The 27,760-nt window shown below is 40.7% G+C and overlaps 1 protein-coding gene across 1 annotated transcript; it reads left to right on the top strand.

The window, feature by feature from the left end:
- Positions 1–1,360: 1,360 nt before the first annotated feature.
- fstl1b (follistatin-like 1b) lies at positions 1,361–26,537 on the top strand. Its single transcript, XM_023284705.3, has 11 exons — positions 1,361–1,513; positions 1,651–1,707; positions 17,307–17,408; positions 17,495–17,624; positions 19,445–19,477; positions 19,779–19,909; positions 21,740–21,858; positions 22,251–22,363; positions 23,169–23,279; positions 23,375–23,469; positions 25,061–26,537. Exons 2-11 carry the CDS (start codon positions 1,651–1,653, stop codon positions 25,100–25,102), a joined length of 933 nt encoding a protein of 310 aa, XP_023140473.1. The 5' UTR covers positions 1,361–1,513; the 3' UTR covers positions 25,103–26,537.
- Positions 26,538–27,760: the final 1,223 nt, after the last annotated feature.

Raw genomic sequence — 27,760 nt, 5'->3', positions numbered from 1 at the left:
ATTTATTATGGATTTCTATGCAAAGTGTCTTAGAGTGATAATGTTGCAAAAGCAATGACACATTTAAAATGAGGCAGAGCTAATTGGAACATGGCTTCTGTTGTGGTTGTGTGTGGGCGCATGTTTTCAGTTGCTGTCGACTCAAATGAGCTTCTATTAATTCCATTTTTAACATCAGCACATATTTAAAAAACAAAAACAAATGAAAAACTCCAAATAAAACAAAAGAAAACTACTACTAAAATAATAATCATAAAAATTACAGTACTTCTTCACATTTAGAGGATATTTTCTAGCCTTAATTTTATATTAGATTTAAATGTTTATTAAATGATATTTACATGTGTGAAAATAACTAAATTACTTACATTATATAATAATTACTGATACAAGGCATCTCTTGTTCAACAAGCAAATTTATGTAAAACTACATAACCAATGCATACTTCTTTTTCTGTTAATTGTTGTTGATTTTATGTAATTTTAGAAACATATTTACAGTATTGAACTTGAATTTACCGGTTCCATCTATTAAATAAAAAAGGAAATATTTGTAAATTTACAGCAAATTTGCAATAATATTTTAACAGTGATTTATTGTTAAAAATCCATTTGATTTGATGGAAAATTTAAATTTTATAATTGTTCAAAGTTGTGTGTTTTTAGTGTTGTTTTATGTGTGCATTTACAGTCTATTTTTATAAATGTGGACATTTGTGGATAACTGTGGATGTTTTTATGTATTTTAAAAAAAGGAAAAATCTGTGAAATTAAAAAATACTTTTTTTTCTGGTAGTACAGGTATCCAGTTTCAACAAATACATGTGAACTTATATTGTATGAAATCTGAACATCCAAACAACCACATTCTTCCCCCAACATAAATCTAAAGTGAAAAATAAATTTCACTTGAACATCACACTGACACATCAAGTGTCAAGAAACTCAAATCCAAAGGAAAATTCACATTACAAATATGTTTCTTTCATTTCCAGAACATCTTATTTAGCTTATTTTGAAGTTCGTCTGCCCCCTAGTGGCCAGAAATAAACTAATACAGCTTTAACCATCTAAAAACAAGCCAATATAAAAATACTAGATGATTTAACAACTGATGTCACTTGGAACTTACATTATATCTAATGGATCACTACAGGAAGGTTGGAATTACTGCTATAAACTCAAACTATATTAGAATAGTAACGGATCTGAAGCCAGAGAATATCCAACCGAGCAGTACCTTCAGTGCAAAAAAATGTATTTATTCACACACAATCCAGCCTACACACCTTCTTGGTTCCTCCCCCTCCTCTACTCTTCTGTAAACGTCCTCGGAGGACTCCAGACGTTTTCATTGGCCGCAGCTCGAGCAGAGGAGGAGGAGAGACTGACGGACTGGCAGGAATTCCACAGCGCTCCTCAAATTTCTTGAAATCACGGACCTTCTGCTCGACCGCGTCCCGACGAACATCCAGACCTTTTCTCGGAGCAGATTTCCGCTTTTCCCACAAAGGTAACGTAGCAGACCGAAACCAGGCTTTTCCACAAGTTTTCCTAACACGAGAAATTGGCGTGAAAACCGATGTTCGCTCGCTCATTTGCTCTTTCTTTCCCTTCTGAACCGTACTTTCTCTTTTTTTTCATGTCCAGATGTTGCGAAGTGTCGCTGTGCTCCTTCTGCTGGCCGTGGCTCTCTCTAATGCGGAGGTAAGTTTGGTTATTTTCACTCTTAACTTGGAAAATATTGCCTTTGTTAGGTCAAGGTTTGGCACCAAATGTTGTTTTACGCACGCACGAAAACACTTTTATCACCGTTACGCACCGAGCTGTCTGTTTGGAGTCACACACAGCAGCTTTGTTCACGAAGCTAGACGGCTAGAACACATCTGGAAAAGGTCGGGATCAGTCTATTATCCGAGAAAACATGGTGCAGTGGTATAAAATGCACCAGGTTCTCCAGACAGTATTGGGTCTGTATGTTGTTAGGCTATATTTATCTGCTTAAGGAGAACCAAATATGCCATTATTGTTGGCACTGTGCGCAATTATGGGCTTCATTGCAGAGAAAACTTGACAGTTTGCCTAAATTGCCACTGGACCAGTCTCTTCTCATTCAAATCAGTGCACATATGAGGCACTGGAAAAGTCAGTTTTTCTCCTGTCTTCACATTTTCCATCTTGCTGGACCACACATAAGCCCTCCTCCTAGTCTCAGTGTTTTTTTGAGGAGTTGTGAAGTTAACAGCACGGCAAAAGCTGCCATAAGAGGACAAGAGTGACACAGGAGTGACAGACAGCTGTGAAAAGGAAAGAAGGGTGGGTGAGTGTTTGTGTATATCTCGCAACCTCTGCGCTCTTTGGGGGGTTTGATGGCCCGACCTCATCAATATTGTAGGATGTTGTGGTGGAAAACGCTCTGCCAACTGGCAGCTGCTCCAACGGCACACAAACACGATGTTTGGGTGGTCATTCGGAGAGCATGTGTGTTTGTCTGAGGTGATGAGTGTGCTCAGGGGTTGTCAGGATGCTCACCTTGTGGGTCTCGCACTGCAGCGCTAAGTAGCCCAGCCTCTGAGTAAACACAGAGGTAATGTGCTGTTAGATTAGCTGGCCTGATGGCACACGGAGATGACCGACTCAAACAACACACGAGTTTCAGCACTTGAACAGTGTGATGGACGTAAAGTCATGTATGTGTGGACTCATAGAACTAGCTTTAGACATTTTGCAAAATTTGCTTTGGTATAGCGGTTGACTGACATTTTTCTCAACATCAAGGGTCAACATCAAGGGGAATGATAACGGACATTTGGAATCGGTGTACATTTGCAGAGAAGATGAAAATCTTGGGGTCAAAATTTTGTAGGGGCCAAACTCTAATACAAAACTTCATTGAAATGTATGTGTTTTGTGAAGTAGACAGCTCAACATGTAATCGTCAATGCAAGGACTTGTTGCACATACAGCAACATTGTGCTTTATATGGGATTTTGCTTGAGACCACCATGTGGTGACTGCAAATCAAGAGAAGTGACTGCATCAGAGCCAAAGCAGCATATATTTTTTTAATGAATTTATTTTATTGGTTTTCAAAAATTTAAACCAATAATCAATAAAATACTGAATATCAGATCTGAAAATCAGCTTAACCAATTTTTGGGCGAATCCAACTTTGTTACCAAGAGCTAGGTGAGAAGATCAATAGCGTTGTTATAATTGCATTGCCACACTATTCTCTAATGCTACACAGCGCTGTGTAGAATGGTCTGACTGCACCTCATTATAAATGTGCTTTAGGGGGAGAATCACTCTGGCGTGTTTGTATTTCTTTGTCAGTCACGACTATCTAGGGTGGTGCTGAAAACAGAGTGCAGCAGTGATTGGGTGGCTTTATATGATGATCCAAACCTTTGACAAAGCTTGGAATTTTCATTGTGTAAGTTGTTACTCATTGGTTGTTGTTGCTGTTTGTCGTAGTGAAGGGGATTTTGAAATCTATCTCCAGCAAGTCAGACTAGCAGCCAGCTGGCCTAGCTTAGCATGAAGACTGGAAAGTGGCGCAAATATTTTTTTTCCATCTGTTCAACTGTGATCAATTTCCAACTACCAGCGCCTCTAAAGCTCAAAAATGATAGCAACGTTAGCAGTTTCTTGGAGTCTCTGCTGGTTGCCTGGTAACTGGTCCGAGCCAAGAAACAGACGAGCACCTAATCCGCTGTTTCCCACTTTTAGCCTTTGTGCTAAGCTAAGCTAAGCTAACCAGCTGTTCACTGTAGCTTTATAAATGCCATCCGCACATGAGAGTGATATCAAACGTCTCATAAAAGCCTTCATAAAAAAGTTATTTATGTCCGGATACATTCCTTAAAAAAACAGTAACACACACATACCAGGTGGCTCTTGATGGCCTTTACCCCCAAAGACACAGCTGTTGCACACCTGGCTTTGTGCTGACTCCTTCCGTTGTCCTGCACAACAATTACAGGATGAAGAATTAAACAGGGGAATAACTGTAGCCTAATTAGAGTGTAGATTTTTCAGCGACGTGCGGCTGTGCCAAATGTGGGACACCAGATAAACCAATTGTCTGCTGCTTAGTCTATCTTTATAGCTTAATGCAGATGGCCATTAGTGTCTCAAATGCAGCAACATCGCTCATAGCCTGGCATGCGTTTCCTTCCCCGCTGGCCTTCCGCCGCTGTTCCTAAATTTGCCTGCTGGCTGCTAAATGTTCCATTGTGTGCATCTTTATTGAATCCATGACCATGCTCTGTGAGGTATGGCGTGGTGGAGACAGAGCACACAACAGGCTCTGTTGAGTGTAGCCACTAAGTAAATGGGGAGGAAAGGCATCTATTCTCCAAAGGTAATTACCTTGATAATATATGGCCTGTTGACTGACCGTGGGAAGGGCCTGAGCTGGCATACCAGTGTGCCGGTCTTAAAGAGGTCAGAAGTGAATCTGATGAACCTATAGAGTTTAAATTTGGGTTATGTTTGGATGGTGGAATGCGCGGACTGCTGTTTTTATTGGCTGGCACGAGTGTAGGCTATTAAAATCTGGACACTAACTTCTGATTTATTATGAAGGAGAGTGTTTGTGTGCTTCCTGAGGTGAGAAATTGCTGTGTTTGAAGATAAGCTGCTCAGAAATGTAGTGTGGCAGGGTGGCCGGGGTTGAGACTCAGGCAAAGCTGTGTGTGTGTGTGTGTGTGTGTGTGTGTGTGTGTGTGTGTGTGTGTGTGTGTGTGTGTGTGTGTGTGTGTGTGTGTGTGTGTGTGTGTGTGTGTGTGTGTGTGTGTGTGTGTGTGTGTCTGCAGGCTGGAAATGAGATATGCATCTTGTGAGTAAAATGTTGATGTTTTACTCAAACACACCGGGAGCTTGATATGCAAAGGAGGTCGGATGCAGGCGTAGTGAAAGTCATAAGAGTTTGTGTCCTCGGGGGACACGTGCACACACAGCCGCATACAAACAGAGAGCGAGGGAAAGAGACCACTGTTTGTATTTCCGTTTTTTTTATGGCATGCAGTGTTATTGTATTATCCTGCATCATCCATGGTGACAGGGTGGAATGACACAGCGGTTAATTTAGTTATGGGCGCAGTGGATTTTGAGCAAACGCAGACGTCAAGAGGAAGTAAGCAAAGCAACGCAGCCAGACTCCTGCCTTCTGGTCCAACAGTTGACAGGATAAAGAACAAACAGAAGCAGGAGTGGCTGGCTTTCCTTACTGTGGCCCTGGATATGTAGCATGCTCTGATTGAGCCACGGCCTCTCAGGCACCCCGCCATGTTGCCATGTTGATGCTTGTTCTTTCTCATTCAAGGTGGGCTAAAAATATCTGCCCAGGTGGAGGGAACATGAGCATGAGGGGACGCTGTGTCCTCTGTCTCTATCAGCCTGCTCTAATTACTGTAGCTCAACATCCAGTCATGGATCCTGCGCAGGGCGGTGAGCTAGAGTGATGTAAAACAGAGAGGAGATGGAGCCACAGTCATGCAATTATAACAGGGGAGATTGGGAGTGAGGTAAGGCTTGGCTGTGTAGTGAGGGGGTAGAGAGGAAAAGAAGAAGAAAAAAAGAGAGGGTGTGCTGTGTTTCATGTCCCTGCAGTGTGTTCTCTTCACTCTTGGCTTGGCTTGAAAGGAGTCCTCATTTAGCTTACCAGCTGTACTGGTGTCTTATCATTATCGGCGCTCTGCACTCAAAGGCACTACGCACATAAATTAACACACACAAATGAGAAAGAGCGGACACTAAAGTCTTACTCAAAGACTTTGTAAGACACAGATAATGAATATGTGACATACCTAACTTACTCTTTCGCACTGAAAGTTAAACATGTGTTTTAGCAGAAAGGCTTAAAATCAGTCCATTCAATAAGACCCCCTGAAGTTATAGATGATGACAGCTTCCCACTTTATTCTTTCTTTAAACCTGCAGTCAAGTGCAATGAAAGCGTTATTAGTGGGACATGATGAAGTCTCTGTTTGGTCACTGATTTATCCTCTAAAAACAAACAAATAATCCCTGCCGGCCTTAAAATGTCTTAGATGCAACTTGCTTCCTGTTAACATGTGCAGATCCATGAAGTTTTTGCCTCTCTTTCCATCTAACTTCCTGCTTGCTGCAGCTGGAGCACACCAGCTCACCGAAATCAATTATAAAGAAGACGAATGACACAGAAAGTCACACTTTGCAACTGAAATCCTGGATGAATCTGTATATTTGGGACTGTTATCGGTGCAATGCAGTGTCAAGGTGGAAACACCCAGCTGTAGAATTTACTACTTTTTTGTGCTTATTACGTGTCTCCTAGCATATGAAAAACATCATGGACATGTTTTGCAGGGTGAAAAAAAATATTTCAAGGCTTTAAACCTGAAGCCATGAACTTGATTTACTTCCAGCAGAGATTGCCCTGTGTTCAGTGGCCTGTGAAGATGCGCTCTGATATCAGGTCCTACATCTGGAATGCTGTTTGCTTTGTGAAAAGGGCCCACTGTAGGATGAGCGATTAACTGGCTGCTATTGTTCTCTTCCATCATTAAGCAGAAAACCCATAAAACTACCACAGGTTTAAAGTGGCTTATGTGAACTGATGCAGCTGCCACATGGAACAAATTTTGTTTTCTTGCAATGCAATGAATCAGAGCTGTTTGCTACATTTCAGAAGAAATTAGAAAAAGAAATCATCTACCATTTACCACAGACTGCATTGTTTGTGTTTTTTATTATCGACCCACCAAAGTTGACCGAAAATATTTTGCTTTAAAAATGCCAAACATCTCCTTGCTCCATTGTCTGCATTGTGAGGATCTGCTGCTTTTTGCTGCCCCTGTAATACTAAGCCCAATATAATTATTGTAAGTGTGTATTTTGGAGACAGTGATGGACATTTTTCATTTACTATTTTCTGGCATTTTATAAAACAAACAGTTCACTGAGAAACCAATCTTCAGATCGAATCATAGAGAGAATAATCATCAGCTGCAGCCTGATTTTCTTTCTCCACTTAAATGACCAGGATCAGATTATTTTCACATTATAAAAAAGCAGTACTGCACTCCCATCACATAAAGCATTAGTCAACTTGTGACCCACACCTGCATGTGGGTGTAGCAGTTGTCAGGTGTGGCGTGAAAGACTTCAATAGAGGTCAGCCTTGTGCTCAGAAAAACATGTCAAACACAGGTCTTTGTCTGAGCAGTAACGAAATGTAAGCTCAGAGGCCCAAGTAGCAGCTTTTTTTGAAGCTTCAACTGCACATGACAGTCTTCGTCCAGGGAATGGAGATGTCAGTCTTAGAGCTTGGGTTATTTTATTAGACATTTTATTGTTGCTTTAGTATGCATGAGAAAAGATGTGAAGCAGGGGGATGACTTTGAATATCCAGCACAAAATCAAAGAAAAATTTGACAGGATGATGAAGAGTTGGATTTGCAAGATCTGTAAGTTATTGCAATTTATCTGATCAACAGCCCCAAACCCAGATATATTCAGGTTAGAAGAGCAAAAAGCAGAAGAAGCTAGAACTAGTGAATACCCGGTGTTTTTATATGTTAATGAACTGATACAATTCATTAATTATCAGAGGAGTTGGGTCAATATGTAATTGAGAGACTTGTGAAATCCATGGGATATATCTTGCATACATTTTTATTAAAAGTTAAAAAACATATATGTTCATTGTGATCATGTTTTTACAAATTCCATAATTATTTATTATGAAAACAATTACTTATTCATAAAAAATCACTGGATGTCACTAAAATGTCAATTAAATAACTGTCCGAATTTAATATCAACCACCTTTTAATTAGCTAAATAATAATAAAATGAGTTATATTCAAAATTAGTTTTGATTGTGTTCTTTTTATTTAGTTGAGATAATCTTGATAGATATTTCTATTTTGGCAATATATCAAATTTTATATGGAAAACCTATTCCAAAAACACCTCTCAAGGAAGTGTGTTAATTCCAGATCACATGACCTGCTCCACATGATGTCATTTCCTCCTGAAAACAAGACTGACAAAACTCCAAGGCTTTCTTAGTTATTTAATATAAAGTAGTGTGTGAGTCAAATGTAGATTTATTGCATGTAAACAGATTTGCTACAATATCTTTATAAATAACTTTCAAAACCAATTTTACTCAATTGTATATATAATATTTAGAAGAATCTTTCTGTAAAAATGCCATGTGTTTGGTTATAGGCGGCCATGTTGATTTTAGGCCTGAAAAGAGCAAAAATGTCAACTATGATAGCTGTGAACTATGTTACAAAAAGTCCCGCAATTATATATTGACTCAGTTGCTGATTAATTTGATCAGCCAATCAGTCCTTTCAGCTCCCATGAAATCCTGATGTTTTGTCAAAGGTTTCTACCAACAGCAAGGACAAGTAAAGTACAAACATGCCTACTTAGAGCTCATTAGACCTGGCATGTGTCCCAGATAAAATATGTGGGTATAATATCGTCACAGCACAGACGGACAATAAAGGTTTGTTCTCATGCATGTCCGTAGGGCGACAGATTTTCAATGGCTGCACACAACAAACACAATCCTACAGCCTGTAAATGGGCCTTTTTCCTTCTACTAACGCGTTCTAGCTATTAGCCCCAATACTGGCCTCAGAGAGGGAGCAGAGAGGAGGGCAGGGAATCCACTCATTCCCCCGGCATGAGTCGGAGCCTCCCTCCTTCTCGCCCTCACTTCCCCTCCCCTGGTGGTGGAAGAATGCCCAGAACAGAGCAAGGTGTGGGTCAGAGAGGAGAGAAAGGTGACAAAGTGGGGAGAGAGGGAAAGTTAGAAAAGGATTAGGGGGAAAGAAGAAGGCTATCTGGTCGAGAAAGAGGGAGGAAGCTGAAACAGATGACAGGATCTCATTTTTATAGGGAATAAAAAGGGTGACAAGAGAGAAGCAAAGAGTGGGGGGGTTTGAATGAATAGAGTGTGAGACAAAAACAGGTGGTGAAGACAGGGGACACCGTTGTCCTGGTAGCGTCACAACAGGGTGAACATTGGAGAGCAAGCGGGGGCTGGTTCACAGCAGTTTTAACTGCTAGCAGATGTGGCCAGACTGTGACTTAATTTCCTGCTTTTCTTTTCTACCGCTCACTCTTACTTTCTCTGGTTTCCTTCCTCTCTCTGTTCCTCTTCCTTCCTGACTGTACTTCATCTTTCTGTCGTCGTCCGCTTTTGGCTTCTTCTCCTCGTTTCTGTCAGGGTGTAGCTGCTGCATTTCTGCTCTTGAACAACGGGTCTCGTGGGTGTAAAATAAGAAGCTGCAGACTGGGGTGACATCATCCCGTCCGTTGGTGCATTCCTTTCACACTGAATAAGAGACAGGGAGAAGAATAACAAGGCAGATCAGTGTAAACTGGCCGTTACCCAGAGTCCCTTTTGTTTCTGCAGGTTTAATCTCAGACCTGGCCTCCTGGGAGAGCGTTTAAGACCACCCGTGGAGCTCTTAGAACGCGCTCATATCTTTACAAAAGACTCAAATTAGTCTTCCTTTGGCCTCATTATTCCAAGGACACGACTCGTCTTTTCTTTTTTGCTTTTCACTGTCAATCAGTTGTCATATAATCCATGAAATTCTATCCGGGCGTTTGATCTCACAGGATTCGTGTCGGTAGATTGTGTCATTTTTGGGGGATGGATGTGTGTTTCTGACGGGAGGCTTTACTGTGATCTGATCTCAAGAGAAGAGGCTGAAACTGATTTGATATGAATGAAGATACAGTCGAATAGATTCGAAAGGGAGAGTTTGAGAATTGTGGGATTTGAATTATTGAGGACAAACACTACAGCTTTCTAAAACGACTCAAAACTAGAGCCGGTGATAGTCTGTGATGTTTTCCCCCGTGTGGTGGATTTAGCCACAAGCTGGACTGAATTCCTTAAAGGAGGAAGCTGGATCATCGTAAGCTTACAGTGTGTGCTGAGTAAGAGTGGTTCTCATTCTTCTTTGGCTGCGCTGCACTTCTTTTCTGGTAAGGCCTGGTTAAGGAGAAGCGAGAAGGAGGTCTTTATGGGCTGGAGGAAACAAGCTGCTCAGTTTGAGCCCTTCTCCGTCCTTTTCTGCTCCTGGCATGAGTCCATGGGTGTCATGAAGCTGGAGCGTGTTGGACAATTTAGAGCTGGAGAGACAGACCACGAGGAAAAAAGCAAGGAAATGCTGGAGAGGGGGAGAGCTGGGGCACCTCTGTGACCCAGATACTGAGGAGATTTTGGCTTCAAGATGAACTGTGTCGGACCCCGGCTGAGGCACAACACAGCTCAGGAATGCATCCCCCTCCCTTACCTTCTCATTCTCCTGATTCTGTCTCTTGTCTGTTTGCCTCGCTTCCACATCCTGTAGCTGTAAAACGCTGGGCTGCAGTTCGAGGTTGTGAGGGTGAAGTTTCCACATTTGTTTGTCCATCTGTCACTCGGAGTGTCTCTGTCTATGTCGGTTCTGCTTTGAACAACAAGAAGATGCTTCACACATCTGTAAATCAGCATTTGTTTAGACCATGTATAGACTCTGGATACGCATTTCAGGAAATACGCTTCTTTGCTTTCTTGCTGAGAGTTAAATGAAAGTGCAAGAACTTCCTGACTCACAGTCCAACTTGAAACTTCAACTTGTTATTTAACGCTTTGGTTTTGGTTCTTTTCCTTTGTGTATACCTTTATACATCCAGTCTTCCAGTTTTACTCATGTCCTTCTTCAACTCTCTGCAAGAAAGCTAAAAAGTGTCATTACAAATAATCTCAAAATGCCAAACTACTCTTTTAATACATTCATATGCATGCAGCGTCCCCACAGCGGTTAAAACAACCACATTCAATAAGATGTTCAGTATTAGCACCCGATTTTAAGCACTAAGTTTATTATAAATAACACCTTCAAAATCTGCAAATGGAGACAGATTGGTGCCTTCAGGCCACAGCTGGGAGCTTTAATGCCTGTCTTGACTTGACTGCTTCATGTTTATGTCAGAATCATGATTACAAGTCTCTAATGAGTTCCCAAATACGATTCCTTTTATGAAGATAAGTTATCAAAACATCATATCTAAATCTTTTACTTTATTCTCAGTTCTGTAGTCAATAGTTTGCCAGTGTTTTTCCATTTTCATAAAATTAACACACAACATGGTTGTCATGGTTTTATTCAAATTTGTCGCAGCTTTCTGCTGTTGAAAGGTCAGAAATTAGTAATGTAGATGTAACTGCACTGTAAGTAAAATAAATAAGGTGGCAGAATATTAGAAAACATTAAATAAGTTTTAAAAGAATGCCTGCTCTCTGACACTGTATGTAAAGTAAATAATTCTACAGTAATAAGTGAGGCAGTGTGAAGGAGTTTACCATCTTTAGATTCAGATTCAGATTCACTTTATTGTCATTGCAACAAGTACAACGAAAGGTAAGGTGCAGGCCATACAGTGCAAAATACAAAATATATATAAAAGCTTTGTAATAATAAAAACAAAAACACAAAATGATAAGATGGATTTAGTCAATGTTTAAGTGTTTCAAGCGGTCTAATGTCCCATCTTTACAGCGAGGTGCATGCTTACTAGACACATCTAGATGCTTTTCATAAATCCAATACAACACCCCTGCAATGAATCCTGTCTTGTTGAGGCTTTTTGCATTCAGTTCTTGTTGCAACTCTGTGTGTCATAGAGGTGTCGATGCAAGTGAAGCTGAACCACTCTTCACCTTTTTATAATGCAGAACCAGAAAACACAGCCTCCACATTGAACATAGCGCTGAATCAACACCTCTCCAACGCGGCAGAGAGGAAGAAAAAGCTCGATGTGAGAAGGATCGGACTGCGGGCTTGATGTATCGGATTGCATTAGCTGAGGCTCGGTGTACCAAATGGACTGATCCAGCTGTTTAAACTGATCTTTTTTTTTCTTTTTTATTAACGGAAAAGCAACATTCGCGATTTAATGCACTTATTTTTTAAGCAACTTCCATTATGCTGTTTGCTGGTGTAAGCATATCCCCCTGCAGCGTGTTTACAATCTGTAAATCAATGTTTTCTATGCTAATGAGGGGCAGAGTGCATTGTGGGAATGGATTCACAGTGGCAGTAAAGTGACATCCACAGGAGAGAGGCATTGACTGGCTCACTGGAATCAATGGAACATCTCCAAGTTGTACTCACGAGCACACAATGTGCACAAAAGACAAAAATGCACATACTGTTTTGAGTGTGAATATGTGCGAAAGGACAAGGAGATGAGAAGGTTGTGCTGGCAGATGTTCTAATGATGTTTATGTGTTGGTCTGTGCAGATATCTTGCCCTGCTGCTGTTGTACCGCCTGTTTCCTCATCAGCAGCTGAAAACGGAAGAGGCTTTTCTGCACTGAAGTGAAAATACATTGCCCTTTAACTCAAGTCTGCCTCAGCATGCAGCCATTCAACATGTGGCAGGGGAGAAACTGACTAGTGCACACAACCCCGCCTTCCCTCCTATATCTTCACCATCGGCTTGTTTCCTAATACTTAGTCTGTCTTAATAAATTCCGGTTAGTATTCTTCCTCTCACTGCTCTCTTATTTTCCTCCTCTGACGTCTGAAGCGCTGCAAGGCCTCGTCTCGGTTCACCGGCACATCTCTCGCAGCTGTAAAAGGCCACGGCACTGGGAATAAAATGGCAAGATGGAGGGAATAGCAGAAATTAGAGATGCAGAAAGAGAAAGATGGAAATCATGCTCTGAGGGTTTAGAGAAAAATCACGTAACTTTTAATCTTCTTAAAACCTTTAAATAATTTCATCCTCTTGACAGAAAGACTAAAATGGAAAAAAATTAAAGAGTTGAGGGACATAAGCTGTGAAATGTGTGTGTGTATATATACGCTATCAGTAATATGCTTGAGGCAGACTTTTCTACCGAGGACTGTGTTTATTCTGTTATCATTCACTAGTCATTTACCACAGCACTGGCTTCTGTGATTGGTTTTAAATGGGAGAGAAGTCATCATTTGTTGTCAGTGAAAAATTCATATCATTTAACTAGAACACCCACAGTGGGTGTGTTGTTTGTGCTGCGCTTGTGCATTTTTTCTAATGTCAGCTCTGCTGGTGATTGGGTTAATGAGTGTGTTTACATGAGTTCTGCTTATGGTCGAGTTAGTGGACAATCTTTATCATCCATCCATCCATCCATCCATCCATCCATCCGTTTTCTTTCGTTTATCCGGGGTCGGGTCGCGGAGGCAGCAGATGAAGCAGGTCAGTCCAGACGTCCCTCCCCCCGGTGACGCTTTCTAGATCTGCCTGGGGGATTCCAAGGTGTTCCCAGGCCAGACGAGATATATAATCCCTCCAGCAGGTTCTGGGTCAGCCCCGGGGTCTCTTCCCAGGTGGACATGTTTGGAAAACCTCCAAAGGAAGTTTCCCTGGAGGCATCTGAATCAGATGTCCAAACCACCTCAACTGGCTCCTTTTGACGCGAAGGATCAGCGGCTCTACTCTGAGCTCCCTCCGGATATCTGAGCTTCTCACCCTATCTCTAAGACTGAGGTCAGCCACTCTGCGGAGGAAGCTCATTTTGGCTGCTTGTATCCGCGATCTTGTTCTTTCGGTCACTACATAGAGCTCATGACCATAGCTGAGGATTGGAATGTAGATGGACTCTTTACCACGATGATTCAGTATACCACCCGCATTACTGCTGACGCCACACCATTCCCCCTGTCCATCTCTCGCTCCATTTTCCCATCACTCGTGAACAAGATCCCGCGATACTTGAACTCCATCGTTTGGGGAAGCAACTCTCCCCCAATCTGGAGGGAGCAGTCCACCAGCTTCTGGCAGAGAACCTTGGTCTCAGACTTGGAGGTGCTGATCTGCACCTCTCTCTCTCTGCTGATGATCTTTATCATGTACATACTAAAAATGCAGTGGTGTTCCGAAGTGGATATCTCAAAGGAGGAGCATGAAATTTGGGGATATGTGAAGATAGTTGAACATTGATAACACTCTCAAATCTGTAGATTAAAGGTGAAAATCAAGTTTATTTTACCTTGTGAATATGACTATATGATGTTTTTACATGCTTGAAGAGATATCATGACTTAAATAGGCAGTTAACATGATGGCTGACCAACTCCACCATGAATCTGCAGTGTACCGGTAACTGCTTAAAAAACGCAGATTCAGACTTTCCGGGTTTCATGCATAACAAACGTAATGAACCAATCCTATCAGTTCCACCAGGGTGCAGTTTTCCATGTCATTATCCATCTTCAGAGCTGTATTCCCGTTTGGCAGAATTACTCCAATATTACAAGTTACCATTCGGTAGTGTAAAGAACAGTTTTGCAGTGTTTGAGCAGAGTCATAGATGAGCTGGTGTGCTTGAGTTGCAGCAAGATGGGAGACCTTCATAGATCTGTGCATTCTCCAGGAAGAAAAAAACTACATTAAAATTTTTTTTAAGGCAGACAGGGATTATTTTTTATGCAAATACCTTCTTAATATGTAACTTTAATTCACAGACATGACTTTTTAGATGTTTAAAAAATGACTGTAGAGAGAGACTTTAAATATGAAGCTGCAGCCAAAACACATTTCAGCTTAACATTGCATAGCAAGACTCAAACAGGATGAAACAGCTACTCTTGCTCTGTCAGAAGAAAAAAAAATCTATCTGCCAACACCTTTAGAGCTTACTAAATAGCACATTTTATGTTGTCACATCATATAAGTCTTATCCTGGCACTCAGCTGCCAAGCAACCAGCAAAAAAAAAAAAAAAAAAAAAATCGACTTGGCCCAGAAACAGCATATAGCACATAAATTAATGTAAAGGCTTGAGAAAACCTTGAAAAAAACCTTTTTTTCATATTTATCAGTTAACTTCAGAGTTCTATTTTAATCTTTTTCTTTGTGCTAACCTAAGTTTACACTCTACACGCTCTAGCTTTATATTTAGCTTACAGACCTCGGTTTGGTGTTACTCTGCTCATTTAACCGTCAGCAAGAAAGATAAAACATCCATTTCAGAGTTTGTATTGAGGATATACTATATGGTAGTTAACATACCTTGAGCATTTCTGCACTGGTGTTTCTTATTGGTCTTGTTCTAGAAATGAACGGAAGGGATGTGGAGGAGAAAGATGAAAATGAAACCTGGATATTGTTGGAAATATTTGTAGGACTATAATTGTCAAGGTTCGGTGTAAATACCAAATTACACCTGAGATTGAGTCTTGTAGCTGGGCTACTATTGTGCATGGGAACATGCTCGGTAATAAAGGAGAATGTCTGGCCGGTCCTGCTCATATCAACACTGAAGGCTCCAGGCCACATGCAGGCATGATTTATGACCACATAAGGAAATCTCCTGTTGTTTGGTGAAGGTGACATGCAGCCATTTTGTCCATTGTTTTCTACAGTTTTGTGTTTTATGTCTGTGTCAGTGGTGACATCTGAACAACACGCTCTGCTGTGATCTCATTACAATACCGGTTCCATTCGCCTCATGTGATTGACACTTCTTTGATCTTGCCACAACAGGAGCCTGTACATGCGCTCACTATGGCAACAATCCACTTGAATCGACTGCAAAAAAAGAAAAAAAAAAGGGACCTCTTGCCTCTGTATTCATTAGCTAAATGTCAGGGATCCTCTGCCGGTTCTGCTCGGAGGGAGATGGACAGACGGAGCTCCTACGTTTTTTACCAGTTTCATCTCAGGCGCTCATCCATTATTCATGTTCTTGTTGGAGGTTTCTACAGGTTTCAACAGGCCTCTAGCCCATCTGTGTCAAACAAACTGAATTGTCCAACATGCTCAAGGCCACAAGGATCGCTTTGAAGATTTTCCATGACCTCAACTTAGGAGTGCAAGTGTGTATGTGTGTGTCTGAACCGTGCATAGAAATGAAGTAAATCCTCTCTCCTCTCGCCAGTTTTGAGTTAAAGTTTGCTCCGCTGCGATGCTTGCATGTGACTGCTCCCCCCCTCCTCCCCTCAACCCTCAAGCTCCATCCTGTTATATTTTATCATTAGAGCTTATGAAGGTTCAGTGACAACAATCCACCTCCATTTTAACCTACATACCAGACCGTGCTCACATAAACACACACACACAGAAACTTTGGAAGCCAGCTCACGTGCTTCACACATACACAAGGCCAACGTTCCGTCTCAGAGGAAACAGCGGCTTAGGGAGGAGGGAGGGGGAGTCTGGAGAAACAGGGAGGAGAAAAGATTTCACATAGCATGGGAATGGGCCCAAAGGAAAACACAGCTCTGACTCCAGATGTGGGAACACCCTGTATACACATGCAAACTGGAGTACACACACAAATACACACATGTGCAGAGGGGCACAGACGGGGGAGAGGAGGAGGTAATGAGGGTCATAAACAGCTCTGGAGGCTCCGCTTGGCGTCTTCTGATTGGTGGGTTTGCAGCTCCGCTGAACTCATTTTTGGAATCTGTTGGCAATTTGCTAAAATGTACAAACAAAAGATAAAGTGTCAGCAAGAGATGCAACGCAAAAGAAAGTTTAAGCCGAGAGAGAAAAACTAGAACAAGAAAAGAGTGTTTTGGGGCTGACAGGTCGGCTGCACTCCGACTCGCTGGTTCTCGCCCCGTCTTCGTTCTTTGTTCCCACTGCACACATACTGTTTTAATCTGCATCACTGACTTGTTTAATTCTCTCCGACTTCTTGATCCAAGTGTGGCCATCACTGATAGGATGACTATGAATGCGTCTCCAGAGACCTCAATAAAAGTACAGACACTGAAATGCAAATTACTTGTTAAAGAACAAAGCAACAACCAGGAATGTAAATGAAGGCCAGAAAAACTGTGGCTTTTAATTCATCATTTGGGGATAGAGCATCTCCTAGAGGGGAAATGCTATCAAACTTTGTGGGATGACTCAGAACTAATATATGCAGGTGGCTCCAATTAAACAATATGTTGAAGAACCACAAGTAGTTATGTTAATTTTTTCCTTATTTTAATTTGAAATACCTTGCTAATTAACAGACAAATACAGAAACATGATTTCATGGTGGATCACCATCTGTCATTTTGGGTGTTCTGTGAATTGAATGAAGAGGAAGTATTTTAATCAAACTTGATTACACACCACTTAATGTGACAGTAAAATTTGAGTCCTACAGGCGCATTTGTGTCTTAAATATGTGCTCAACGTGTTTTTAATGCTCTTAAGTAGTCCAGTTAGAAGAGCAACAGCGCCGCCCTGTGTGTGAAACCAGTACAAACTATTTCTAGAGCGCCAACGATGTGTTTTCATTTCTTTCAGGAGCTGCAGAGCAAAAGCAAAGTGTGTGCCAATGTGTTCTGTGGGGCCGGCAGAGAGTGTGCTGTCAATGAGAAGGGGGAGCCCAGCTGTCTGTGCATAGAGGTGAGTGTTGGGTGTGGGGTCCTGCAGCAAAACAAGATTTCCCCAAGTTCACTTCCATTCTCACTCTTCTTGTTCTCTCTGCTCAGAGCTGTAAACCCCACAAGAGGTCAGTGTGTGGCAGCAATGGCAAGACCTACAGGAATCACTGTGAGCTGCACAGAGATGCTTGTCTGACCGGCTTGAAGATCCAAGTGGCCCACGACGGACACTGCCAGGGTACGAGCCCCAAAACTTTGGATGATAACATCACTATCACACAACTTTCCACTTGAACTTAGCAACACCTGGCTTTGTCAATGTCACGTTTACACTCATTGTAAATTATCCACGCATGAGGGAGGTTAAGACCATAATCATGTTATCATCTTTATATCAAAGAGATGTTCTTATCAAGGGCTGTAAAGTGCTCCGATAGTCTGCAAATTGCTTTGATTGTCTAGACGACCTGCCAGATCTGAACAATGGTACTATAAACGTGATTTGAGACACTTTTCTGTTAGTTATTCTGCTTTTGGAAAACACAAAAGAAATACAGTATTTTATTTGGTGGTATATGTACATCTAAGAAGCAGGGTTTTTCCTGCATGGAGGCATATTTCTGGTGCCTCCCTAAAGAAGTTTAAGCCAGCACCAAAGAAAAATCACTAGTGCAGTAATAGTGACACAAACATCTCAATTTTTTAAACCATTTTGGGTTTAATTTACTCAAGAAAAATAGATGTGTTTTAATTAAATAGTCACAAATAACAGAGCGGTGCATAGATTTCTGTCAAAAAAAGTGACATAAACTCATTGCTTCTACTGTACAGGGACCAAGCATGCTTACTGTTGTGCATAATCACCCCCCAAAGTCGCATTCTGAGCCAGGAAAAACCCTGAGAGTGAACATAGCGATCAAAGTTTTTCTCTCCAGATGCTGATTTAGATTCCTCAGCCCAAGTTGTCTGCCAGTACAAAGCACTAAGTCAATACCAGTTCCCCTTGTTTTCCAAATTCAAAATACTTTACTGCAAAGAACTCAGTGGAATGAGTTTGATCTAAAGTAATGTGAAGCCGGGGACTGCTGGAACAACTCACATCATTGTTAACTCAAAGTTAGGTTAAATAGGTAGTGGCAACAATGAATTTTTGTGATGCTGTTGACTAAAAACCTGCATTTATAAGTACAGCGTTGACACCATGAACAATCCTGTCTATGGGATTGGTATATCTCTCTTTCTACTTAAATATTCCAACTTTGTTATTATTGTTGTCAACAGCAGCCTCTTATTGTTCTAATATGACTCACTATTGACTTTAAACCACGACACAATCATTTTTCATCAGAGTACATTTTCAGTTATCGACTCAGAGCCTCAGATTTTCACTAAACTAATGACTCACTGATTTATAATGTGTGTGAGGTAGAAAGGCCAAAAAGCCTGTCTGGCATGCTGTGAATAATGCCAGTCAACTCACCTGGCAAATGGTGCAAGTGCTGATAAAGTTGCTCATAGTTAATTGAACTGATTAGTATGTGATCTCTGAACTAGCACATATTCACGGAGCTGATAATCAGAGGTGACTGGGTTGATAGACAGCCATATATGGCCACACACGCACGCACACACGCACGCACACACGCACACACGCACACACACGCACACACGCACACACACACACACGCACACACGCACACACACGCACACACACGCACACACGCACACACACACACACACGCACACACACACATTGTGCTGCCGTTCCATCCACACCTGTGGCCTCTACTCATCTTCTTAATACTTCTAATATTATCTCGAGTGAACTTTCACTTCTCACACTTCACTTGACAATGTCATACACTTTGTGTCCCTGTTGGCCTGAACATTGATCAGTGAGAGAAAAGGCACTTAGAGAAAAACCGTTACATCACACTGTCCTCTTTTTAGACCTTTGGTCAATTGCTCAGTGACAGCCAGCTCATCTCCAATAATCTGAATCAAGGCAGTGCAATTGATTTAGTCTCAAATGTAATTTTCTTTTTTAATCACCTTTAGAGAAGAAAGCAGAGCAGGCCGCTGCCAGTCCAGGTGAGTTTGCATGTTTGCTCTCTTTTTTATGCTTTGACAACTAACAGTGTTTACAGTTTTTTTGTGAAATAATAAAGATCCAGATAATAGTTCATAGATGGGTTGGGTTTAGTATGTACATTTTGCTATTAGACATGTGCACTAACCATAATTTGTAGTCTAACAAAAAGGCCATAACAAACCTTGAAATACTGATGTATATACACAAGGACAGGGGTCAATTAACTCTTTCATGATAAATTTTATCATTTGGATTATTTATTAATGCTGCTGACCTTTGGAAATTTTCCCACCTCTGCAGTTGTGTGCTACGCCGCTGACCGCAATGAACTCAGGAGTCGCGTGATCCAGTGGCTGCAAACTGAGGTTGTCCCAGATGGCTGGTTTGTCAAGGGGTCCAACTTCTCTGACATCCTGCTCAGATACTTCAAGGTGGGCTTTTATTTTTCTCTGTTGCAGAAAGACAGAATGTACCCTTGTCTATATTTGTGCACCCCACTCCACCAACGCCATTCTTTTAGTGAAAACCCCAGTTTATTTGTCCGTACGGGCCTTTTCCAACCGTCCTGATCCTTAAAAGCAGCCCGGGACTGTGCCTAATTATTCATGTGACACAGCTTTCAAGCGTGTCAGCTGATGGTTGTAATTCAGTTTAATGAGGATCTCTGTTCTGCAGAGGAGGACCCCTGCCTCTTCATGGTCTCACATGAATGACATTAAAGCAGAGGCGCAGATGGTGCATTGAACTGTTTGCTGAAGCAACTGTATTTATTTGTCCGGTCTTCCCCAGAATAAAAAATTTTACAGCCATTTTTATTACTCCTAGCTTTATATAGTATCCCATGAATGTTTTCACTTCATTTGTCTTACACAAACAACAAAAATAGGTCATGCAATGGGTAAACTATCTGAAGGGTCAAGCACTAATACTGCCACCCTATTTCTAAAGCCTTTGTGAAGTTGTCCTCCAGAGACGGTACTGCAAAGCCAAGACATACAAACAAAGCACAACTCCTGGTATTAATTCAGTGCGAGCGATGGACGCACAACACAAATGCCAAAAGTAACTATTTGAACCGAATTTTTCACGTTATGCCAAAAAGAAACACAGGCTACAAGGATGTGCCCAGCTCCCTAGTGCTGATGCTGTGGGGAAATTATTGCGTTCCCAGACAATGAGAGAACTCCATTGTGAAGTTTTTGGATGACATCACCATTATCGGCCACATTACACACAACGAATAGAATGTATATCAGGATTAAAGCAACAGCTGTGAAGTCTTGTACACAGAAAACAACCCACTGCTCAATAAAAGCAAAGAGCTGATTATTGATTTTTGAAAAAATGAAGCAAAGACATACACACCTGTCTGTATTAGTAGAGCTAAAGTGGAGCAGATTACACTTTAATATCACAGAGAAGCTTTTATGGTCATTAGCAAGCTCAATAATAACTTCTTAAGAATATTTGGAAACTAAATTTCCATGCCAAGTTCTTGTTAACTTTTACAGCGGAACAATAAAAACCATTATAACTGGAAATACCACTAGTTATCTGGTATGGAGTGTGCACGTGTCAAAACAGGAAGTTTCTGCAGCAGATGATTAGATTCAGTACCTGTTTACTGAGCATCAATGATATAACTGATGTTGCTGTTTGGCGAGTGATACAGAATGTCAATGTCAATGTCAGTATATTTATATAGCACATTTAAAAATGCCCATGGCCAACCACAGAGCTTTACAGTAAAATAATCATCAACAATAAGAAACAATAAAAGCAAAACAATAAAACAGTAAATTAAAACAGATAAAAGATCCAGTAGAAGTGACTCTGCTCAGCTAAAGGCCAGGGTGAACAAATGGGTCTTAAAACGTGTTTTAAAAATGGAGAGGCTATTCGCAGACCACACAGAGAGGGGAAATGCGTTCCACAGTGTGGGAGCCACAACTGCAAAGGCTCGATCTCCTCTGGTTTTCATGAGGAGTCGAGGAACGTCCAGGACCATCTGGTCAGCTGACCTAAGGGCTTCAGAGGGTTAATGCACCAAAACAGATAAATATTCTGGGGCCAGTCCATTCAGAGACTTAAAAACAAATCACAGCCTCCAGTAACTTTTTTTCAGAGTATTATTTTCATCCTGGAGACATAATGTTTGAATCAGATAGTTCATTGTGAAATATGAACCATGTTGTTTAGTCCTGCTCAACCATACAAAGACATTAACTGTGACTTTGTTGTGTTTTTCCGTGTTTTTGCAGTCGTACGACAATGGTGATTCTCAGCTGGACTCCTCTGAGCTGCTCAAATTCATCCAGCACAATGATTCGGTTGTGGAGTTGCAGTCCTACGCAGACCAGGAGAGCAACAAGCTGCTTAGGTCAGTGTGTTTGTGGCTTTTCGCATTTTCATGAGTGTGCACAAGAGAACGGGGTGAAGGAGCAACAGTTTCCTACTGTTTGCAATTTTTTTTCCACTCGCTGTCAAACATTTTCTTCTGTAGTAATGCTTGTACATACAGACTCGTATCTGTTTGTGCTATTTTAAGGCACGTTGGATAAGCCATTAAACCCTATCTGGGCCAGAGCAAACATTACTGAAGGCCTCCTGTGGGAGCCTGTGCTGGCGTAAACACCTGTACTCTGTGGAATAATAACCTCTAAACTAATTAGCATTTCCACAGCATGCTTATTGTTTCTGTAGTTTCCTGTCGTCACTGTATGTGGCAGCTAATATTTGTTCTGCATTTGCATGTGTGTTTGTGCTTCCCAGGAGCCTGTGTGTTGATGCCCTCATTGAGCTCTCTGATGAGAACGCTGACTGGAAGCTGAGCTTTGATGAATTCCTGAACTGCTTGAAGCCTGGCTTCAATCCACCAGAGAAGAGTGAGCTTAAAGCAATACTTTCTATACTTTGACATAGTGGAATGTAAAGTTACACACTGATAGACATACTATATATATATATATATATATATATATATATATATATATATATATATATATATATATATATGCAATGATAAAATGTCAGTAGTGTGGCCCAAACTGTGGAAATGAGGCTGAGTTGCTGCTCTTTTCTGAGGAATTTGAGACAGTTTCATGGTAGTCGCTTCAGTCTGCTCAGTCATCTGGTGCCGATGTATCTGGGATAAAGTTCACAGGAAGCAGAGGCATTGCTCTGTCAACCAGCGCTTATGAAGTACTGAACCCTGGAGCTTCACCAGATCCAACAACACACACACACACACACACACACACACACACACACAAACACACACACACACACACATTTGGCAGTCTGACTGTTTACTCCTTTTTAAAACTCTGGTTTTTAAACGCATACAAGATTCCTTTGGTCACGGAAATCAAGATTTTCTAGCCAGGAGATTTCAAGAGAATGATGCACATCTTTAGACATTTTGAAAAATGTCTTGTTCTGTTTTTTTCCTAAAGTTCTGCTTATCGTGGGTGTTGGCAGATTTTCAGACTATACATGACTAAGCTAAAAGCAGCTAGCAGCATGTCACAGGGCAATTAAGCTGTGTGGCATAATGTGGTATTTTGAAATGCTGACAAGTCTGTGTCATGGAAATTGGTATCAGTGTCGTGCTGTTCCCCCTTACCGTGCTGCTACGGCCTATTATCTGTGGTCTTGGATGGATAACTTGTCATGTGTTTTTTCCTTCAGAATGTGCCTTGGAGGATGAAACGTACGAGGACGGAGCAGAGACCCAGGTTGAGTGTAACCGCTGCGTCTGTGCATGCGGTAACTGGGTATGCACTGCCATGACCTGCACTGGTAGGTTTAAGTGCTGGAAGCCATCTTTATTTAGTCTATTCTACGAAACGTTTCCGTGATTTATTCTTCAAAACAACCATTTTTTATCTGTCCAGACAAACAGGCGACTGCGGATGAGTCAGCAGATGCTGGAGCAGAGATGACTGAGGAGGAGTGGAACCTCCGTGTGGCTGAGCTCAACAAGCACCAGGTCTGTTTTTCTAATCTGAAAATCCACCTAAAGTATATCAGTCATATTAATGACGACATAAATCAAAATCAGAAGCCCTTCCCCTTTGTCTTCCCATCCTGAAAGTCTTCCCCAGAATTTAACTTTCCACACCATGTGGCTGCACTGATGGTTATTAAAGTGTATTTCAAAGATCCATCACTGTCCGCCACTCGGTTTTAAAGTCCATGCAACATCCCAAACGTGAGCCATAGGTTCAGTGTCTGCTTTTAGATTCCTTCAGGGTATAACCTTGATTGCTTGCAATGTGTTTCTGGACAAAGCGTATTTGAATCAAATCGCTCAGGCAGCACAATACAATTCACAGAGGAATTGGTAGGTGTAAATTTTTATGAGTGTGTACCTCCCTAACACAGCCCAGTGAGCCTCAGTATCAGCCGCTTTATCACTCCTGGCATAAAAAAGTAAAACAATAAATCTAAAGCTGTGAAATAAAAAAAAAAAAAAAAGTTTTGTAAGTGAGATCAATAAAACTATGTTGTAGTGATGGCACAGAGGGCAGATTTCAGATAAGAAAGGATCATCGGCACCAGTTTTCATGTTCTTACAGAATTTTCGAAGGCTGTGGATGTGCCTCAGTTACTAATTGCTTAATAATGTGTATTTCAAAGAGTGAGTTAACTTAAAAATAGACACAGATCAGCAAAAATGCTCTACATAAAGAAGAGTTTTTATGCGGTGTGTGTGTGCACATGCTTACGTGTGAATGACAAGATAGCTGTAGGGATCTGGCTTGAGGCCATGGCTGAATCAGCAAGGTCACGTACTCTGTGTCCCAGAGGTGCAGCTTATAATGCCACTCTAAACAAATGTAGCGCTGTGGGTAAAAGTTCCCTTTAGATACAGTACACCTTCAAAATACAATGTTAATGGAAAAAAACATTCACGTGTAAAATCTGAAGCCTGTAGATGCGTAGACGCATGTACTCAAGGCATTATTTATTCAGAATATTACATACACTGGAAAAAATGCCCTTCTCAAAACAAGAAAAAAAAACTTATTTCAAGGAACTTTTACCTTGAAATAAGTGGGAAAAAAATCTGCCAATAGAACAAGTGAAAAATGGCTTGGTAAGATTTCTTGAAATAAGATGTGATATTTAGAATATTGAGATCTTAAAATTAGCTGGAAAAACTTATTTTAAACAATATTTTACAAGGATTGTAAAGCTTAGGTGTCTTAAAATAAACCAGACATGCTAAAAAATAGTAGCAGTTTTTCACTCAAAAATAGATTTTTGCTTTCATGTAACCTCCTAATTTGAGATGTATTTAACTTATTTTGAATTTTCTTGTAAAATACAACTCAAAACAAGATAATTTCAAGATTGTTTGACTTAACAAGATATTTAAGATGCATTGTCTTAAAACAAGTCCCTCCATCTTGCTGAAATGTCGCTTGTTAAGTGAATTTATCTTAAATCAAATGGGATGAGACATTTTGACTAAAAATAAGACACACAGACTTGGTATGATTTTGAGTTTTTGCAGTGTATTAAGCTGTATCTCATATTTGTTTTTCTTTTTTTACTTTTCATTGTTTCAAATACAGGAAACAGTTGAGAAGATGAAGGCCAGCACAAAGGAGGTCTAAGTCAGGATGCAATGAAGGAGAGGATGTACGCCATCAACCCCTTCTTCCATTACTTGATTTGCCTTGTGGCTACGTGTTACTAAACTGACTTTTTCATGTTTCTCTGCTATGTTAATTATTATACTTTTTTTTTTTTTTTTTTACAGTGTTTATGTGTTTGTGTTGATGTTTGTTAGATTCGGGGGCAATCTAAGAGTATAATCGGATTCCCCTGCGTTCAGTACTGTCATGTTTGATTGTATTACTGCGCCCCTACACTAGCCCTGGGGCTATTTTTACTACAATCCTTATATTTTTTACAGTTATTATGAAAAAAATACTGTCAAGTTGTCACTGTTTTGGGCTGTGGAAGTCACTGTTTGAGAAGGTAGTGAGGTTAGGAGCCTGTTGAAAAGAGGGAGCTGACAGAGCAGAGGGAAAGCTGACTACTTGATATCTGGTGCAGTGTGTTTCTCCATACCTTTGGTCAGCAGATTGTTTGAAAATGCTGGGACAAGAGGGTAAAGCTACTAGTGCTTTTGATTATGTTGCCCTTTAGAACTGCCACAGTAGGCCATTACTTGACCATTGCACTTCACTTTCTTTCTCCTTAGCTTTTTGTAGGCTTTAGTTTACCACAAGGCTGAAATTTAGTTGTATCTTACTGCTAAAAGTAATAATTTTGCTGCAAAAAAAGAAAGTTAGCTTCTATGTACAATATGTTATTGGCTTGAGTTGGAACTCACATTGTTCCTGTGTTACATTTAGGCAAGTCTCTTTGGTGCTTTTTGATTCAACATATCTGACAGAGACATAGTAGTCCAGCTTCCGGTGTGAAGCAGCACAACTACACGACACTAACTGAGACTTGATCTGAATGTAGCACGGAGAAATCTGAAACCAAAGTCTTGATGAAGTATTTGAATGATGTACAAAAATTCTCCAGGTAAAACATTACCCTGGACCCAGCAACAACACTATACCTGTGCTTTCAAAATCACTCTAACAGAAGGACTAGCCTCACTGTCAGCTAAGGTAGCGTAGATGCATCAATAACTGGGTGCAAGTAAAATGTGCGTGTGTGTGTGTGTGTGTGTGTGTGTGTGTGCTGTTAAAATATGATGGAGTGTAGTTTGGTTTGTTAAATGTGTTCATTTGTTTGAATCTTGTATTGAAATTGGGAGGTTTGACAGTAAAAAAATTAGTGCCTTAGACCTGCAAACAGTCCAGGTCTCTACCTTTGCCTGCATGTAGGCTATCATGTCACATGGCATCGCAAGAATGAGTGTGCTTTGCTGATGTTTAGCAGTAAACTAGTGCTTTGTGACTCTATCCCTGATAAATGTCTGTGTGAAAGTTGCATTGCTAAGTCCTGGCTAAATCTTTATATTCCACTAAGAATGCTCAGACTGTAAGGAGTATGTATGAATGCCAATAAAGCCCATTCACCACAACACAGCTTTGTCACTTTGCGTGTGCTTTTATCTGCAAAATTTTACTTTGAAAAAAAACTGAAAGGAGTGAAGGAGAAAAAAAAAGTTTCTCTCTAAGGAAAATAATTGCTTTAAGTAGAAGCCATTAGATGAAGCTATTAGATTTTCTAACAAAGACAAAGTGCAAGGAGCTGCCAGTGGAGTTTAGAATTAAAGTTAAAAATGTACCCATTACTTCTCAGGCGGTATTCAGAGAGGCCATCGAGTACATTCCTGAATTGCACTGTCCACATAGTGACCTTAAGCCTCTCAAGTCGGCAAGTCAGTGGCTGCTGGTTGTTGTCAGGCCCGACTTAAAAAGACGTCTCATTCAGTTTTGCTGCCTTTGCTTCTAGATGTTAAAAAAAAAATGTTACTGTTGGTAATACATATTAATAAGAAGGAATATAATAATAGCTTTTTAAAAATGAACTGACATTTTTAAAAACCTAACACTTGCTCTTCAACTGTTTTTGCTTTTACCACTTTGTTTCTGATGTTTTTTTTTTTTTTAAATCTTAAAACATGTTATTGTGGATTGTAAAATCTACATAGTTAAACCTTTACATATGCACTTGTATTAAAATACTTTATAGGGGTACATAAAGTAGAGGCTATTGGCAAAATACATTTATGGGCTTAACATTGTAGTGTCTTCCAGCTGGCACAAGTCAGTTCAATACACACAAACATGTAGTGTTTTGTTCCTAAAATCTTAATCTACACAATAACAACTTATTACAGCAGAACCAGTTCCTCAAAACTGAGCATGAAGAGTATCCACTTCTGCATTTTGCCTGAAAACAACCTTGACAACAATATGTAGAGATCTGGTTTCAGTGGGAAAAACACAATTATTCTGTACATATTTGCAATTCTGTGCACATCAAGTAACCACACTATTGCATAATGTAACAGAAGCAGGGTGTTGCATAATGGCTCAAGAGGGGTGCAGCTAACAGGATGGATCATCAGCTACAGTGTTCAGGGAGACTTAACAACCTAATCATGCAGTTACATACAGGAAAGTTTTAACGTATAGCTGTAAAATGTCAATAAACTGCCGCAAACCTGCAGTCTGTGGTTCCACCTCCCTTAATTAACACTTCGGTAATGTAACAGATTGGGAAAGCAGCCAATCCGAGATCGAGTAGGCGGGACTTATCACAGAATCAGCCAATCTGTAAACACGGCTGCAAAACTCGCC

Source organism: Amphiprion ocellaris, chromosome 11, assembly GCF_022539595.1.
Source record: "Amphiprion ocellaris isolate individual 3 ecotype Okinawa chromosome 11, ASM2253959v1, whole genome shotgun sequence".
NCBI classification, from domain to species: domain Eukaryota; kingdom Metazoa; phylum Chordata; class Actinopteri; family Pomacentridae; genus Amphiprion; species Amphiprion ocellaris.
The sequence above is the reverse complement of the archived record's forward strand: the minus strand, read 5'-3'. Positions and strand labels throughout refer to the sequence as shown.